At 42.0% G+C, this 15,559-nt stretch overlaps 1 protein-coding gene and 1 long non-coding RNA gene across 2 annotated transcripts in view; both read left to right on the plus strand.

The window, feature by feature from the left end:
* LOC107211333 overlaps positions 1–4,930 on the plus strand; it is a 46,259-nt gene extending 41,329 nt beyond the window's left edge. Inside the window, exon 6 of the long non-coding RNA XR_004499433.1 lies at positions 4,109–4,930. This is a non-coding gene — a long non-coding RNA (uncharacterized LOC107211333). The remainder of the gene's footprint in view (positions 1–4,108) is intronic.
* A 459-nt stretch (positions 4,931–5,389) lies between these two features.
* NPTX2 (neuronal pentraxin 2) lies at positions 5,390–15,269 on the plus strand. The gene is made up of 5 exons (XM_015643339.1): positions 5,390–5,956; positions 7,319–7,535; positions 10,562–10,806; positions 12,378–12,557; positions 13,637–15,269. Exons 1-5 carry the CDS (start codon positions 5,507–5,509, stop codon positions 13,862–13,864), a joined length of 1,320 nt encoding a protein of 439 aa, XP_015498825.1. The 5' UTR covers positions 5,390–5,506; the 3' UTR covers positions 13,865–15,269.
* Positions 15,270–15,559: the final 290 nt, after the last annotated feature.

The following is a 15,559-nucleotide window of genomic DNA, read 5'->3' on the forward strand; positions in this document are numbered from 1 at the left end:
ACTCTTCAAAAACACCAGATCTAAGTGGACTTAGAATTTTGAAAAGAAGCTGGAGCAAAAAAATATCCAGCTCTGAACCTGTAAAAGCATTTGATACATTGCAGCAGACTTTATCTCTAGCCAAATTCTGTGGTTTGTCTTGCTCTTGGCATTGGACAAAATTCACACAATTTCAGGGAGATGTGCATTAATATTAATCAAGTAATGAAGGTGAAGCTCTCAGGGTTTGTTCCTCATATATAACTAACCTATTTCATTTCTCAGATGTATTTCTAAGCCTGACATTTTGGGCTAAATGTCTGTAGAGTACAGGAAGGGAATAGGTCCTGCAGTGGCTGCCCCACTGTCCTGCTGGTGGGTGAGCAGTGTCAGGGTGACAGGCAGCTTGTGTGTATTCCCACAAAGTCTCCTGGTCCTGTCCTTTAGCCACCAGCAGCATATGGGAATGCTGGAGGCAGTAAGCTCTCTTTTAAGTACTTGATGTGCATTGAAAGTTTCTGCAGTGAATCTGACAAAGTTAGTTTTCACTGTGAGTTTTGTTGTCCTTCTGCTATGAGGAAGATCATCCAAATAAATGATTCTCAGAAAAGTGATGTATTTAAATGATCTGGAGAAATCCTGAATTTATTCAGATCAATGGAAAAAATCCCATTGGCTTAAAAAGGAATATATTTTTCATTTTTGATTTTCATAGACCAGCCTAGGATATGGAAAGAAAAAGGGAGAATGTCTCTTAACAGTTGGTTTCTTCTAATATTCTATTTCATCCATAAAAGCTATGTAAAATGGGAATATAAAGAGCTCCTAAAGTACGTTGAAAAAAATCCTCATGCTGCAATATTCCTGGATGCTGTGACTTTTAGCTTCTGCAGGCAAACTAGAGTTTCATATCTTTTCCTGTAGCTGGTTAATGGCCTCTCTTCCTCCTAAATTTCCTGGTAGTAACATTTGCCAGATACCAGGTTTCTTGGAACATGCATAAAAATTTTGGAGTTCGGTTTTGTGGCACCTCTCTAATCAGTAGCCAGGGGAGTTTTATGCAGTCAGAAGCAGATATTGAAGAATAGATACAGAGTCAGATCATATCTGATTATTTCAGCAAACATATGAAGAAAATAATGAAAAAAAATTGCATAATTTTAGGCTTCATTGCTGGTGAATAGTACAATAGGTAATGGAGTAAATAGCTAAACTTGTGTTGGAAGTGGATTGATATATTTTGACAGTGATGCATACTTAAGGAATTACACAAATGAAATATTTGTTTTTTCACCTTCTGGAAGACGTAAATGGCAGCCCAATTAGCATTTTCTTAGAAGAAAATGGAATAGATAAATTAATACGACCTAGCTGATATAGACACTACTCTGATACAAATAATAAGTCCCATTGTGATGCACAGACATACAGGAATAGACAAATTTTGCCTGGTGTGAGTTTATAATCTGAGAAATGCTAAGGAGATGTAGAGAAATTAAACTTTTTTTTCAAATATCCTTTCTTACTGACAAAGTTGGACAGCTGGCACTTTTGAAAATTTCTTTGGCCGGTTAAATGCTTATCTCCCATTACAGTAAGACCTGAATTTCTAAGTCATCTATAAAAAGGACCTAAACCTGTATCTATAGGTCTAGATTAAATCAGACCTTTCAGGTATTTTAGGTTAATATTTCACTGAACATCTGGATAATAATGAGTAGCACAAACCTGAAATATCAAAAAAATAAGCCAATCTTTCATCTAAAGTCACTTGTACACTGCCTTTCATGTGCTTAAGATACACCTTAAAAATGAGGCACAGTCTCCTAATTTATTTACAAGTTTTTGCAACATTGTGTTAGTGATAGTGGCCAGACAGATGTGTGTTAACAAAGGTCTATGTTAGATCCCCTAAATTCCAGACCTTCATCCTAAACACAAACCCTTTATATTATTGAGAATTCCAATGCATTTTACACAGACACTGAAGTTCTGGTGTTAGACACTCCAGTTAGGCATCAAAGACAGATAGCAGCTAGCATGCAAGTGCTGCTTCCAAAGAGAATAAAGCCCTTTTGAAGGCAATAGAAACTGTCAAAGTTAAATTAAAAATTAAAAATCCATTCTGTAGGCTGCTGACACACTAGGCTGCCTGACAGCCACAGAGCCAGAAGTTTCAAAAACCTCTCAGACACAACCGTAAGTTGCCCATGCTCTCTGTGCTTCCCCCTCTAACCCAATCAACTTTTATCCTACAGTGAAATACCATCACTGTGCCTATGAACTGATCATCTTGGTTGTAAGGAAAAAACCTCATCCTTTTAAAAATACCTTGAGTGATTAAATATTCAGCTAGCTTATGCTTTAGCATGTGATGCATTGATGTAAAAATGATAGACTTTCTCAGAATTTTAATGATTTATTATTTATGATAATGTACTGCTGCATGCCAGTCTCTCAAAATGAAGATTTATATGGACTTCAACATAAAAAAACCCACTGCCTACAGTCACAACAAGTGTTTCAATAAATTATTACATGTGTTAAATTTAGATCTTAGAATCTGCAAGTCGGGTAAAGTGGGGTAATTCACGTTGTTTGGGTTCACAGAGTCATAGAATCATAGAATATCCCGAGTTGGAAAGGACCCAGAGGGATGATAGAAATCCAGCTCCTGGCCCTGCCCAGGACAGCCCTTACAATGCCCACCAATCCCTGTCCCTGAGAGCATTGTCCAAATGTTTCTTGAGCTCTGTCAGGCTGCTGCTGTTACCATTGCCCTGGGGAGCCTTTCCCGGTGCCCAAACACTCTCTGGGGAAATTTTTTTTCCTAATATCCAGCCTAATCCTCTCTGGATACAGCTCCAGCCATTCCCTCGGGTCCTATCCCTGATCACAGGGAGCAGAGATTGGAGCTGCCCCTCCTCTGCCCCTTGGGAAGGTGTTGAAGATCTCAGTGAGGTGTTCTGAGTCTCCTGTTCTCCAGGCTGAACAGACCCAGTGTCCTCAGCTGCCCCTCATGTGGCTTCCCCTGCAGACCCTTCCCCATCCTCAGGGCCTCCTTGGACACTCTCTATAAGTTTAATGTCTTTTTAATATTGTGGTGCCCAAAAATGCACACAGAACTGGAGGTGAGGCTGCACCAGCGCAGAGCAGGACAATCACCTACTTTTTATTCTGAAAGCACTGAAGTACCATAGCAAAATATTAAGGATATTGAGAAGCTAAATGGATAATACCTGTCCTTCCCTGTGTCCTCCTCATTTGTACCCCATTGTGTGGTAACTGACATTTCTGAGTGTCTTTGTTGGGATTCTTTCCTGTTTTACTGGCCTCCCCTGTCAAGAAGAAACAGTAGAGTAATAAAGGACCATACTTTTGTTGTCATGAGCAATTTTCCATCATATACCTTACCAAACTCTGGAAGTCGGATGTTTATTGCTTGCTGCTGCTTCTGTTACTCCTCAGCTTGTGTGAATAAGAGACCATGAGAAAAATCCATCTATAATTAAGCAAAACCTTCAAGCTATACATTGCTTGAATTTAAAAGCATGCAATGCCTTTATCACTGTCATGCATTCAGTCAGAACCTTGTTTGGGATCAGCTCTGAGTTATAAAGTGGGCTTTAAAATCAAGATCAGGAGTTTGAAGTTTATTGTGAAGTAATGTGTGGTTATTTGTACAGGATGCCATCATAATTTATATTATAAAGGTAGAATCAAGCTGTATAAAAGCAATTGACTACTGTTTTCCTACAGGCGAAATCCAACATTTTACAATTATTTTATTACTCTTTTTCATACTGCTTCACATGAAATTTTGAAGAAATGAGCTGCAATGGAATACAGATGGGACTGATTAATCTTACAAGTAAAGCAATAATTCTGGCACATTATTCTGTATAAGCTTTGATATTTCTTTGTCTTATGTGGACTGGAAAGACCCCTTGTTGACAGGTGAGATGTTCCTGGTGTGTGTTCACATGGTCCTCCTCACTGCAGCATCCAGAATTGTAATCAGCCAGGTGATAAAGACACGATATGCTGTTGATTTCAATGGGAGTTAAATGTCTAACCAGGCATTAGTCCCAGCCTCTGGCCTCAAGTGGATATGTTTTCATTCATCCAGGAAGCAGCACAGTCTCCTGAGATCTGGTTTCCAGACAAAGGGAGTTCAGACAGAAATTGGAGCTTCTGATTGGGTTTTGAACTCTGCCTGCCCCCGGTGTTCTCTCCCCTTGAACTGGCAATAGGAATTGCATCTCTCTCATCTGGCTGAACAGTGGCTGCAGTTGCCTTTGACTCGTGTGACTTTAAACAGGACATTGGTAGAAGACTTGAACAAATAAACTGGACTCTATGAAACCATCACATTTAACTGTCCCTGTGGTACACGCTCCTTGAAACTTGCTAATTCATTATGTAACAAAGGAATTCTCATGCTGATTGGAAAAAAGAAAAAGCTAGAATTATTTTCAATGACATACTCTTTATTCTTTGTTTTTATTCGTTATTATTTTAAAAGTTATAAATTTCATATTAAGAGCTACTCGCCCTATGGTAAAATGTCTTTCATCTCCAATATAAACTTTCTAAAAATTTCAAGTTCAATTCAAAGATTTGGGAGTCCTAAGAGCAGCCTCTGCTGATGCTAAGGAAATTGTTTCTCAATTTTTCCAGTGGATGCATGAGATTTTTTTGCATATCCACAAAAAGTTTGTAAGAACTGTTCAGTGTTTGTATGTCACTTGGAAAATATAAAAGCCTTCACGGATTATAAATTTAAAGTAACTCAAGTAAATAAGAGGATCAGCATTAAAAATCTCGGATACTACGAACAATAAAGTTGAAACCACAATGGTTTTACGGTGCAACAATAGAATTATGGTACTCTAACGAGTAGGATGTCCCTGTCTCTTTCCCCTCTATAATAAATGGGAGTACTGGTGCAGAGCTTGAACCGCTCGCGTTTTTCTGAAGGAAATATCTTGTAGCTCAAAGAGCTGCTCCAGGCCGGCCGTACCCCAGGCTGCGCTAGCAGCAGTGTGGGGAAATCCCTCTGCTCGGCACTGCTTGCATCACCTCGCGACGCTGGCTCCAGTTCTGACCCGCTCAATACCAGAGAGCGACTGACAAAGCCAGAGCGGGTTTGGCAGAGACCATCAAGGATGGAGCCGAGCTCTTCACCAGGGACAGGGGTGTCAGCAGCCACACGGGAGGGTCGGGCTGGGCACGGCGAGCTGGGCCGGTTCCGCTCCCGGTCCCGGAGCGCTCCCGACCCCGCGCCCGCCCGCCCCCGCCCCTCTTTACGTCAGCAGACCCGACAGCCAACCAGCGCGCGCGGCGCGAGCCGGGCTCCGCCTCCCGCGCCCCTCGCTGCCCATAAATGCCGCGGCCGGCCGCGAGCGCGGGAGCGGCGTGAGGGGAACGGGACGGGACGGACAGGACGGGGCGGCGGGACCCGCTCCTGGCATCGCGGCTCGGCGCCGGCAGCCCCGCCGAGCGGGCGCTCCGCTCGCCAGCCGGGATGCTGCTCGTGGCCGTCGGGTTCCTGCTCGCCGTAGCTGCGGGCGGGCGGGGGTCGCCGGCCGGGGAGCAGGAGAGCCCGCCGGGCAGCCGCTTCGTGTGCACCTCGCTGCCGCTGGACGCCGCCGGCGCGGGCTGCCCGCTGCCCCCCGTGCCCATGCAGGGCGGCGCGCTGCCCCCCGAGGAGGAGCTCAAAGCCATGGTGCTGCAGCTGCGGGAGACCGTCCTGCAGCAGAAGGAAACCATCGGGAGCCAGCGGGAGGCCATCCGGGAGCTCACCGGGAAGCTGAGCCGCTGCGAGGGCGCCGACGGCAAGTCCACGGGGGCGTGGAAGAACGACGTGGGCAAGGGCAAGGACACGATGGGCGACCTGCCGCGGGACCCGGCGCAGGTCATCGACCAGCTGAGCCGCACCATGCAGACCCTGAAGGACCGGCTGGAGAGCCTCGAGGTAGGGCCGGGCAGCGACGCCGCTTCACGTCTAGCGGGCACTTCGGGCACGAGTAGTGCCCTAAATCCGTGTGGAGATAGATCCAAACTGGCCCAGCCCCGGGAGCGAGTGGCTCGGTTTGGCTTGTCGTGTTCTCTTGGTTATTTATCTCATCTCTTTAGTGGTAAAAACCGTAAGGGGCTGCTCTTGAATGTGTTCTCCCACTGTGTGTGGGGAGATTATGGTTTCCCTGCTTGTCACCGGCTTAGGTCCTGTATTAATAATGTGCAAATCTCTCTTTCTGGGGATGTGACTTCATGTGGTTTGAGGTACAAAGCTGACGTCTTGGGCAGTAAGACCTCGGCATATGGTGCTGAACAGGCCAGTGGTAATGAGGAGATTGTGTTGGGCAGATGGTACAGACAAGATGATGTACTCAGGGCTGACATAGAATAAAAAGAGCCCGATTCTGTGCGCCTCTGAACAGAAAGGAGATTTGGTCCAAGCCCACCGGTGAGTGATTTCCATGAGCCTTTGGACAGTGCTCATGGTTTGAGTGCTGCTCATGCAAATGTTTCGTAGTCAGGATTCTCAGAGGATTTGTGTTGATGTTGTTCTGCTTTTTGCACCCTGAAAGCCTCACATGTGCTTCTGCTGTCCTCCAGTCAGTGCTGGTGTGAGGATGGTGAGTAACTTCTGAAACGCTGTTTTGTGAGTGCTGCTTCGCAAGTGCAGTTCTGAATGAGCTGTTAGTATTACATCCTTTTATTACTATTGCTGTCCTTCTGAAGCATTCTTTTTAGCCTTGTAGAAGAGAAACTCCACTAGAATAACATGGTAGGTGGAAATGTTTTTTCAGTATCTTTAAAGATACCAGTGTTACTTGAGAGTGTGAGGTGCCTCTTTTTTCAGTTTGAATAAGAATACTTTCACTGGTTAATACTTGGATTGATCTAAAGAGCATCTTACTTTGGTAAATCTGCTTTCAAAGTAACTTAATTTTAATCTAAAATGAAGTGGTAGTTTTTCCCTTCACATAGGTTGGCCGTGTCACTAACAGTAAGTAAACCAAAAATTGACCAATGTACCACATGTTTGCATACTAATAGACATCAGACCTGCTCCCTACATTGAATTTATGAAAACTCCTTCATATAAAGTGCTGGAAACGATTAACAAAGGTGCCCTTTTGTTTCAGGACCTGTTTAGCTACAGTGCTGATAAAAGCAGTGAGCATGACAAATGCTCAAAAGCAATACCTCTTCTGTACTTGCTGGAGAGCTCCATGATCTTACTTTCCTCCTTTGAACTGGGAGCATATCTGCATTTCACAGTCTGTTTCAGGAATGACCATTTTTTTCCCCCCTCTGCTTTCCCCTGAAGCACCAGCTCCGAGCCAACGTGTCCTACGCAGCCCTGCCCAGTGACCTGCGGGAGATGCTTCAGCGGCGGCTCGGTGACCTGGAGCGCCAGCTCCTGAGCAAAGTGGCCGAGCTGGAGGATGAGAAGTCTCTGCTTCACAACGAGACCTCAGCACACCGGCAGAAGACAGAGACAGCCTTGAATGCATTGCTAGAAAGAGTGTCTGAGTTAGAGAAAGGTAATTGCTCTGAATCTAAACGCTTCCCCATCCTGATGAATTTTGTTTACTCCTTCCTTCCAGAGCAATAGACTAAATGTGGGCCTTGAGGGAATAACATTAAGGTACTGGGCTAAATAGTAGGTGACAGTGCAAATACTTGGATTCTCCTTTTTCTTTTATCTCAGGCTTCTTGCTTGACAGGCAGTTGCCTGGCTTTGGCTTCCTGTCTCTTAATTTGGCATGTGTGGGTGGCTAGGATGAAACTCTTAGTGTTTGTGGGATGGAAAGATCTGTAAGGAGGCAAGTGGAGATAGGAATAAGTATGGCATGGGTGTAAATAGCTACATAATGTCAAGCGTACATCTGAGTAGAGCTGCCTTTATTTGGACTGAGAGTCATATGGGCTAAATTTAATTAGCACAACTACCTTTCATGTAATTAATGGCATTTTATACCAGCTTTGTTTCCTGCTGCTTTGGAAATATTGATGGTGGCCTTTCCTGGTTATGACTTTGGGTAGCTGCAGATGAATTATGCTCTATTCCAAGCTTACAGCCTTCAGAGTTTACAGTAGATTACACACGGTCCACTGGGGGACACTCTCGTAATCCTAGTCATTCACTTCTGATTCGTGGCTTAATTATTACTGAGATCTCTCTGCTTGAGTAGAATCTGTTTATTTGAATTACAAATGTCTGTGGAATTGACCTAAAGCACAGAATTCTTTCTGTATTGACTCTATATACATACAGAGTGATCTGTATAGGGCTGGAGTTGCACTAAATGTAAGTTCCCAATCTTTAAATTATTTTCCAAGGTGAATAACTCTGCTTAAATGGATATGTCTTCCAAATGGTACAGACATGCATATCTCATAAATTGAGAAATGCAGCCTAATGGACCCATATGAGTAATACTGTATCTATTTTCTAAAAAGAGTGAAGGAGAAGGGAAAAGGAGGAAGAGGATTGTCTACTGGCTCTGACTTGTAGTATTTCTTGAGAGTCAAGATAAAGCCTAACCAGCAACTAAAGTTATGGAGAATTAGTGGCCTGTTAATGTCTTATGAGTCAAGTATAGATAGTCCTTGTCTCTGAAAGATGTGACTCATATCAGAAAGAGAGTGGTGGGAGAGCAAGAATGTGTAATTCAGCCTAAAAATAACCTGTTCCCACCTTTATTTTTTGTGTGGGGAGTGAGGGCTGTCTTAAGTCTCCAAGGAAGTGAAGAATTTGGGACAGGAACCAAGATCCAGCCTTTCTTTTACTTGTGTAACTTGCTCTCTATTACTGTACAGCTTAGCTGTTCTGGTTCCTCTGTCAAATCAAAGTGAGGGTAATAATGATGAAAGAACTTAATTTTTTTGTGTTTTAAATACAGGCTATATTTGATCTGGCCTCATTTGAAAATAGTGTTTTTGTTGTGCTTTTATTTAAAATGCAGTATTGTTCAGCATTTCTTCCCTACAACTAACTAGACTGTCATAAGCTCCTTATTGTCCTGAGACTAAATAGAAGAAAAAGATTACTTTGAGGTGACACTGTAACCCTTAGATTTTATCTGTAGTTGTGACAGCTGTTTTAGTTACCAGTGGGGCAGAAGAGTTTAAAACTTTTGCATCTATTGTGGTTCCCAAAGTTTTCTATTAATTCCTTCACTGGTTGTCTCAACTGGCAGCAGAAGATGATGCAGCAGAAAAAGTAGGAGGTACAATCCTCCAAACAGTAGTGTCTGTACTTCAGTGTGATTCCTAGCTGTGCTGGAGGTACAAACAGATAATTTACTATGTCTAAACCTATTTTTTCTCTCTGAAAGGGAATAACAGTATTTTTTTTGTGAATCTAGTCCAAAAGTAATTGCTCTTTTAATGGGGTATGTTTCTGTTTTTCATATGTGTGATTGGTTGTAGCAGCCTAATGGAGGCTGTGCAATATTAACCCAAAGACTGTGGTGTATTTTATTTGCTTACCACTTAGAACATTTCAGGTCTCTAAGGTTCCTCAAGACAGATTCAAGCAAAAGAGAAGCTTTTTCTTCTCCCACCCCCTCATTCTGTGAAAAATGCAGCCAAAACACTTCAGTTGCTTCTGAGAAGGGGAACTGAGAGAATGCCAATGGCTTAAAAAAATACATATGAGAATTATGGCAACCTTTTGTGACAGCAGCTTTTCATTTGGACTGGAGTGTGAAGCTTGGCAAGGGGATTGAATTTGTTTCAGGAATGTAAGCAAAGGAAATGAGTGAGACTTAGAACAACAGACAGCTAAAAAGTTGAGGGTGACGTTACCACAGAACTCTGGAGTTCAATTTGTGGCGAAATGTGGGATTTATTTCTTTATATTTATAGAAAATTACTTATGAGCATTTACATCAACTCTATGATGTAGAGTATTTCAACTTCAGAAAGTTTTGGTCTTAAGAGTTCTCAATTTTGTAAGCATGTCTCAGAATATTTCACTGGTTTTTATCACTTTTTTAGAAAAAGATAATGGTTTCTGCTTTTATGTTAAATCAAGTGTTAATCTTCCCATAGTTCACAGCTTGATACTGCATTTTTAATTCAGATCACTTTGAACTCTTCAGCTCTTGTCCTGTTCAGTTGATGGGACAAAAATCAGTTCTACTGAATGTACTGTTTTCTGGACTATGTCAGTGTAGTCTTATTTCAAATTTGCTGCTCAAAATGTGAGTGTTAATCTTTGTTAGCCTGAGATCTTAACACAGGGATTCTTCTTGTGTATCAGGAATAGGAAAGAGCTCCTGGTTGTGAAGCACTGTGATGCTTTAATAATGAGCACAGCAGAGAATCCATTTTACTGACAGTAAATGTTTTTTAAACTGGTTTGAATTGTTTGAAACAGGGAGGCCTCCAGCAATGAACTAGGCAATGAAGATTGTCTACCAGCTATTCTTTTGCTCTAAATGAGCAGAAATAAACAATTATCACAATGTGGATAATCTATATGCATTTTTGTGTGCAGCAAAATCAACATTCAGTAAATACTACTTCAATTAAGTGTTTGTTTTGCTCCATGTGACTCTAGGTAACAGTGCATTTAAGTCTCCTGATGAATTCAAAGTCTCCCTTCCTCTTCGCACAAACTACCTGTATGGGAAGATCAAGAAGACTCTGCCAGAGCTCTATGCTTTCACTGTGTGCTTGTGGCTGAGGTCAAGTGCTTCTCCTGGAATTGGCACTCCGTTCTCATATGCTGTTCCTGGGCAAGCCAATGAAATTGTCCTCATAGAATGGGGGAATAATCCAATTGAGCTGCTAATTAACGATAAGGTGAGACTTGATGAACTCTTGGTTGTCAGCATAACCTGAACAAGGCCTGACCCCTTTGCACTGATTCCGTCCCTCTGAGAGAAGCCTTTGAGGTGGTGCTGTCTGCTCTTGTTCCCTTGCTGATTGCAGGTTCATAAAAGCACTTGCAACAGATGTTAAGTTGTACAGATATTTGTGTCTTGAGACTTAGCAGCTTGACATTAGATGTGCCCTCACTTGTGTTGTCTGAAGTTACAAAGTTACAAGCAGGTCTTGCCTTCTTGTTATTTTGGTGGTGTTTTTTTGGTTTATGAAACACTAGCAAAATTTGAAGCCACATTATTGCAAGACCTGTGAGATCTAAGGCACTTTCAGTATTTCTCTTTCTAGTTGTAGAATTTAAAAATGTTAAATGAATTTTGTAGAAGACAGAATAAAAGGCTCTCCTCATAATGGTCTGGTTTTGTTATGCTTAGTGAGTGAACATCAGCTTAAATACAGTTTTCCAGACTTTAGATACAACTACTTCATACCACTGATGGATTCTGACAAGCTTGGAGAAAACACTGAAACTTGTAATTTAGCCAGTATTTAAATACTTCCTTTCTCCCCATCTTCAGTTAGGTTTCCTGGTTTCACTGCTCTCTGAGGGATTAGGTGTTTGCTACACAACTCAAGTGGTTAATCTTGTGGCTGATTATGGACTTCTAACAGTCCTATCATCCTCCCAGATCAATAACCAATTATTTTTAATGGTTTGTGGAAGAGAAACAAACTTGAGTCTGCTTATCTTTAGCTATAACTTTTTTCTTTTCAATATAATGTCTGTAATATCAGTATTCTGTGATGCTTTTATTTCTTCCACATCACAGCCCACTGCACTTGTGTCTTGATGTTGACCTGAGAAGGTTTTCAGATCAAACTCCCAAAGGAGCATAATTCCTCCTTATTGTGAGGTTTAGGGAACAGTTCCCACAAGTTCTCCTGGTAGCAGACAGATCCATTTGTTAAAGTTGTTACTGCAGATGGTGCTGGCAAACCCCAGATCTTAAGAGGAACTTAATGTGAGCACTGGATGGAATCTCACTAAGCACAAATGCCACAGATTAATGTGCAGGATGGGGGTTGGTCTCTTCTCCCTAGTATCAGGCGACAGAAAAAGAGGAAATGACCACAAGTTGTGCCAGAGGAAGTTTTAATTGGATATTAGGAGAAATTTCTTCACTGAGAAGGTTGCAAAGCACTGGAACAGGCTTGGAGATGGAGAGAATGGAGATGGAAATCTCCATTTCAGGATGGACAGAAGCTCTGCACAGGGCAGAGGTGGAGTCACCATCTCTGCAGGTATTTGTAAGAAGTGTAGATGTGGCCTTGGCAGTGCTGGGTTAATGTTTGCACTCGATGATCTTGGAGGGATGTTCTAACCTAAATAATTTTATGATTCTGTGGAATCCTGCAAAGTAGGATGTGGACTAACTCTGGCCTCTATAAAGTTTTTGCTTTTGAGGACACAGTAAATACTGTTCCTCTTTACATGTTGGGCTTGAACTACTAGATTTAGGTTGCCACATGCATTATTCTGGCTTTTGTAGGTTGCTCAGCTCCCTCTCTTCATCAGTGATGGAAAATGGCATCATATCTGTATAACATGGACAACCAGAGATGGAATGTGGGAAGCTTTTCAGGATGGAGAGAAGCTTGGCACTGGGGAGAATCTTGCTCCTTGGCATCCAATTAAACCTGGAGGTGTCTTGATCCTGGGTCAGGAACAGGTGAGTGAATGACAGGATTTTCTAGGGTTTAAACAAAATCAAAACTCCCCAAACAAACAAGAGCTGTGAGAATTTCTGTTAAACACTTTGTCTTGTTGCATACATAGTGTCAGAGACTGAAACAAGACAACAAATACTTAATGAAATTAAAATGAAATTTAATGAAATTGTGTGTCTCCTGGCTTCACATTATTTCTCTATGTATATTATACATTTACTAAAAAAAACCCAAATATTGTAACAATTAGCAGGAAATAGCCTTTCTTCAGGATTCCCAAGTTCACAGTTGGAGCAATGAAAAATCAGTTTTGTCTTGATATTGATTTTAGTAGATACTTATCCATGACATAAATGACAGAATGGCTAGTTCAGTGTCCAAATACACTCTGCAGAGCAGATGCTCCAGCTCACTAGTGAGTGTCTGTCAGGTTTCCTTCATCTCTGCTTGCATTGTGCTGGGTTCTGTCCTGTGCTACCAGTTCCATGCCAGTGTGATCACCAAAAATGAGACATTTCTGTCCTTGGGCAGTGAGTGGAGCAAGCAAACACTTCTAGGCTTATGCAGTGGCAGTTTGAATCACTCATTTGTTACAGCCAGACACAGCCTGGGTGTTTAGACCCAAAGATCACATCTCACAGCCCCTGCAGACAATTGGGCAAGGACTGCAGTTACGGTTTAATCTATAGCCATAAACCTTTCAGGGTAACCTTACACTGTTCTGTGCAGTTCTTGCTGGAGTTGTCCTGTGCTAAGCTTGCACAGTGGCTCTTAAATTAGCCTTAAAGTTTAAAGCTGCTTTCCTGCTCTACTGTTCCAGGGCAAGGTTGGTTATGTACAGCCTTTTTGTGGTGTTTGCAGTCACCACTGTTTGCCCTCAGTTTTTTTGTCACAGTTCAGGTTAGAGTTTGTCACTGAGTGCCTTGTTCGATGTAACCCCTTTAGAAACTTGAATTTGTTCACCTCTGTGACCTAACTCTGCACCTCTCTCTAGCAGTGGGGCTGGGTGGGGAGGGACTTGAAGTTTGAAGAAGAAAACAGCAAAATAACCATCTCATCTAATCCTGTCATGTGCCTAAAGGACACAGTAGGAGGAAGATTTGATGCAACTCAAGCCTTCGTTGGGGAGATGAGCCAGTTCAATATATGGGACAGGGTCTTAAAAGCTGAAGACATCATGAATATTGCCAACTGCTCTATCAACATGCCTGGCAACATCATCCCCTGGGTCGATAACAATGTGGATGTGTTTGGAGGTGCTACTAAATGGCCTGTGGAGACATGTGAGGAGCGTCTGCTTGACTTGTAGCTGTGATCACTTCCCATCCAAGTGCCCCCTTTAGTAGGACAATCTTCTGTGCAATCTGAAGCACTTATTTTTCTTCTTGCCCTTCCCCAGTCTTAACTCCTTGAAAGAATAAAAAAAAAAAGAGTAAACTGCCTCAGTGCAAAGATAGCTGCTAGTCTGGGGCATTGAGCCTGGCTATGAAAGGAACACTTCTTGGCTAGAGCAGCCCTTGCTTTCTCATGGCCTGATCCAAAAATACCCTTTGGCCTGCAGAAACCTTTTGGTTGGGCCTGAGCTGCTTCTTCTGCAGGGAGGGAGAACAGTGGGCACACTTCACTCTCATGTTCATGATAATGTGTAGTGCTGGCAGCACCAGGATTTACAGACTAAATGTGAGCCCTTCCTTCCAGTCTATCATTTCCCCTTTGAAATGAAGCCATTCTTTTTTAGCCCTTTTTAAAAAAAAAAATAAAAAAATCACTTAATCCTTACACTGCAGTGGTTATGGTGCAGCTGTGGGTAGAGCAGAACAGCCACTGTCCGAGTGCAAGGCTTTTGCTTTTTAATTTGCAGATTAGAAATCCTTATTTTATGATAAAGAGGTGATGTATTTGAGACACATTGTACCAGCTCAATTTGAAGAAAGGGCTGTTTATTCAGCACAGCTCCATTGAAGCAGAGGTGCTTCAGGTGAGGTTCTGTCCCAAAGCCTGTCCTTTGCTAGCCAGGATCCCAGCATAGGTGTGTGGATGAAAGATTGTACTTGTATTTTCTGTAGGCTGAATGTACTGAATTCCTAGTGACCTGGCTTGTACTCTTCTCTATTGTTTCTCTCGCTTCAATGTCTTTATTTTTTTTAATATACAAGCTGTGATTAAGTGAATTTCCATTTTGTTTTGCTTTGAAAGGCCTTTTTATGAGCAAGTGCCAAAGTTCAGTTTCTGCTTGCTGAGAATTGCTATCTATTTTTCCAGCATAAGTCTTCTGCACTGGTTTATATGTTATTATAATGGTCCTATGTAATATGAAAACGTGCTGCTTTTTCAGTTCTTGTTGACTGTCTCTTCTGTAAGCACTGGGCTGACTACAATATTTTTTTATCATTTTCTCTCAATATTTTGCAAACAATGTTGCTGTTTCCTTGGTGTTGATGTGACTACTTGGTTTGTGGCTCGCAGATAGCAAATGCACTGTACTGGGAAAGAGAATACTTTTGTTATTTAAAAGAAAAAGAATTTAAAGGGGGGAGGGGGAATTTATAAAACTAAATATCATATTTTATTTTTCATATGTTTGAATTGTAAGAATAATATGGTGACAGTCCCATTTGTAGGGTAAAGTTACATATTTCCATGAATATGTAGTATGCTGTTCTTAAAAGAAAATTCTTATAATGAACTTTTAATTAAAATGCACTGTAAAATGAGTCTCTTAATTCTTTTATAGTCACACAAGACACTGAATATTCTCTCTGCTGTCTCTCTAGACTGGTAGGAGTACAGTCTTGTAAGAAGTTTTCTTTATTCCCTAAATGCCTCAAGTGTTCTCATTGTGATTGGATTTAAAATACACAAACACACTGCACCCCCAACTTACAACAGCACTTTCCCTGCCCTAAGGAAAAAACAAACCACAAAACTCACTTCATATCAAAAGAATCTGTGTTGTGAGGTGAGGAAAAGTGTGAAATTCTCATCTCCCATGGGCTGGTGCCCA

The sequence above is a fragment of the Parus major genome, chromosome 14 (assembly GCF_001522545.3).
Source record: "Parus major isolate Abel chromosome 14, Parus_major1.1, whole genome shotgun sequence".
Classification (NCBI taxonomy): domain Eukaryota; kingdom Metazoa; phylum Chordata; class Aves; order Passeriformes; family Paridae; genus Parus; species Parus major.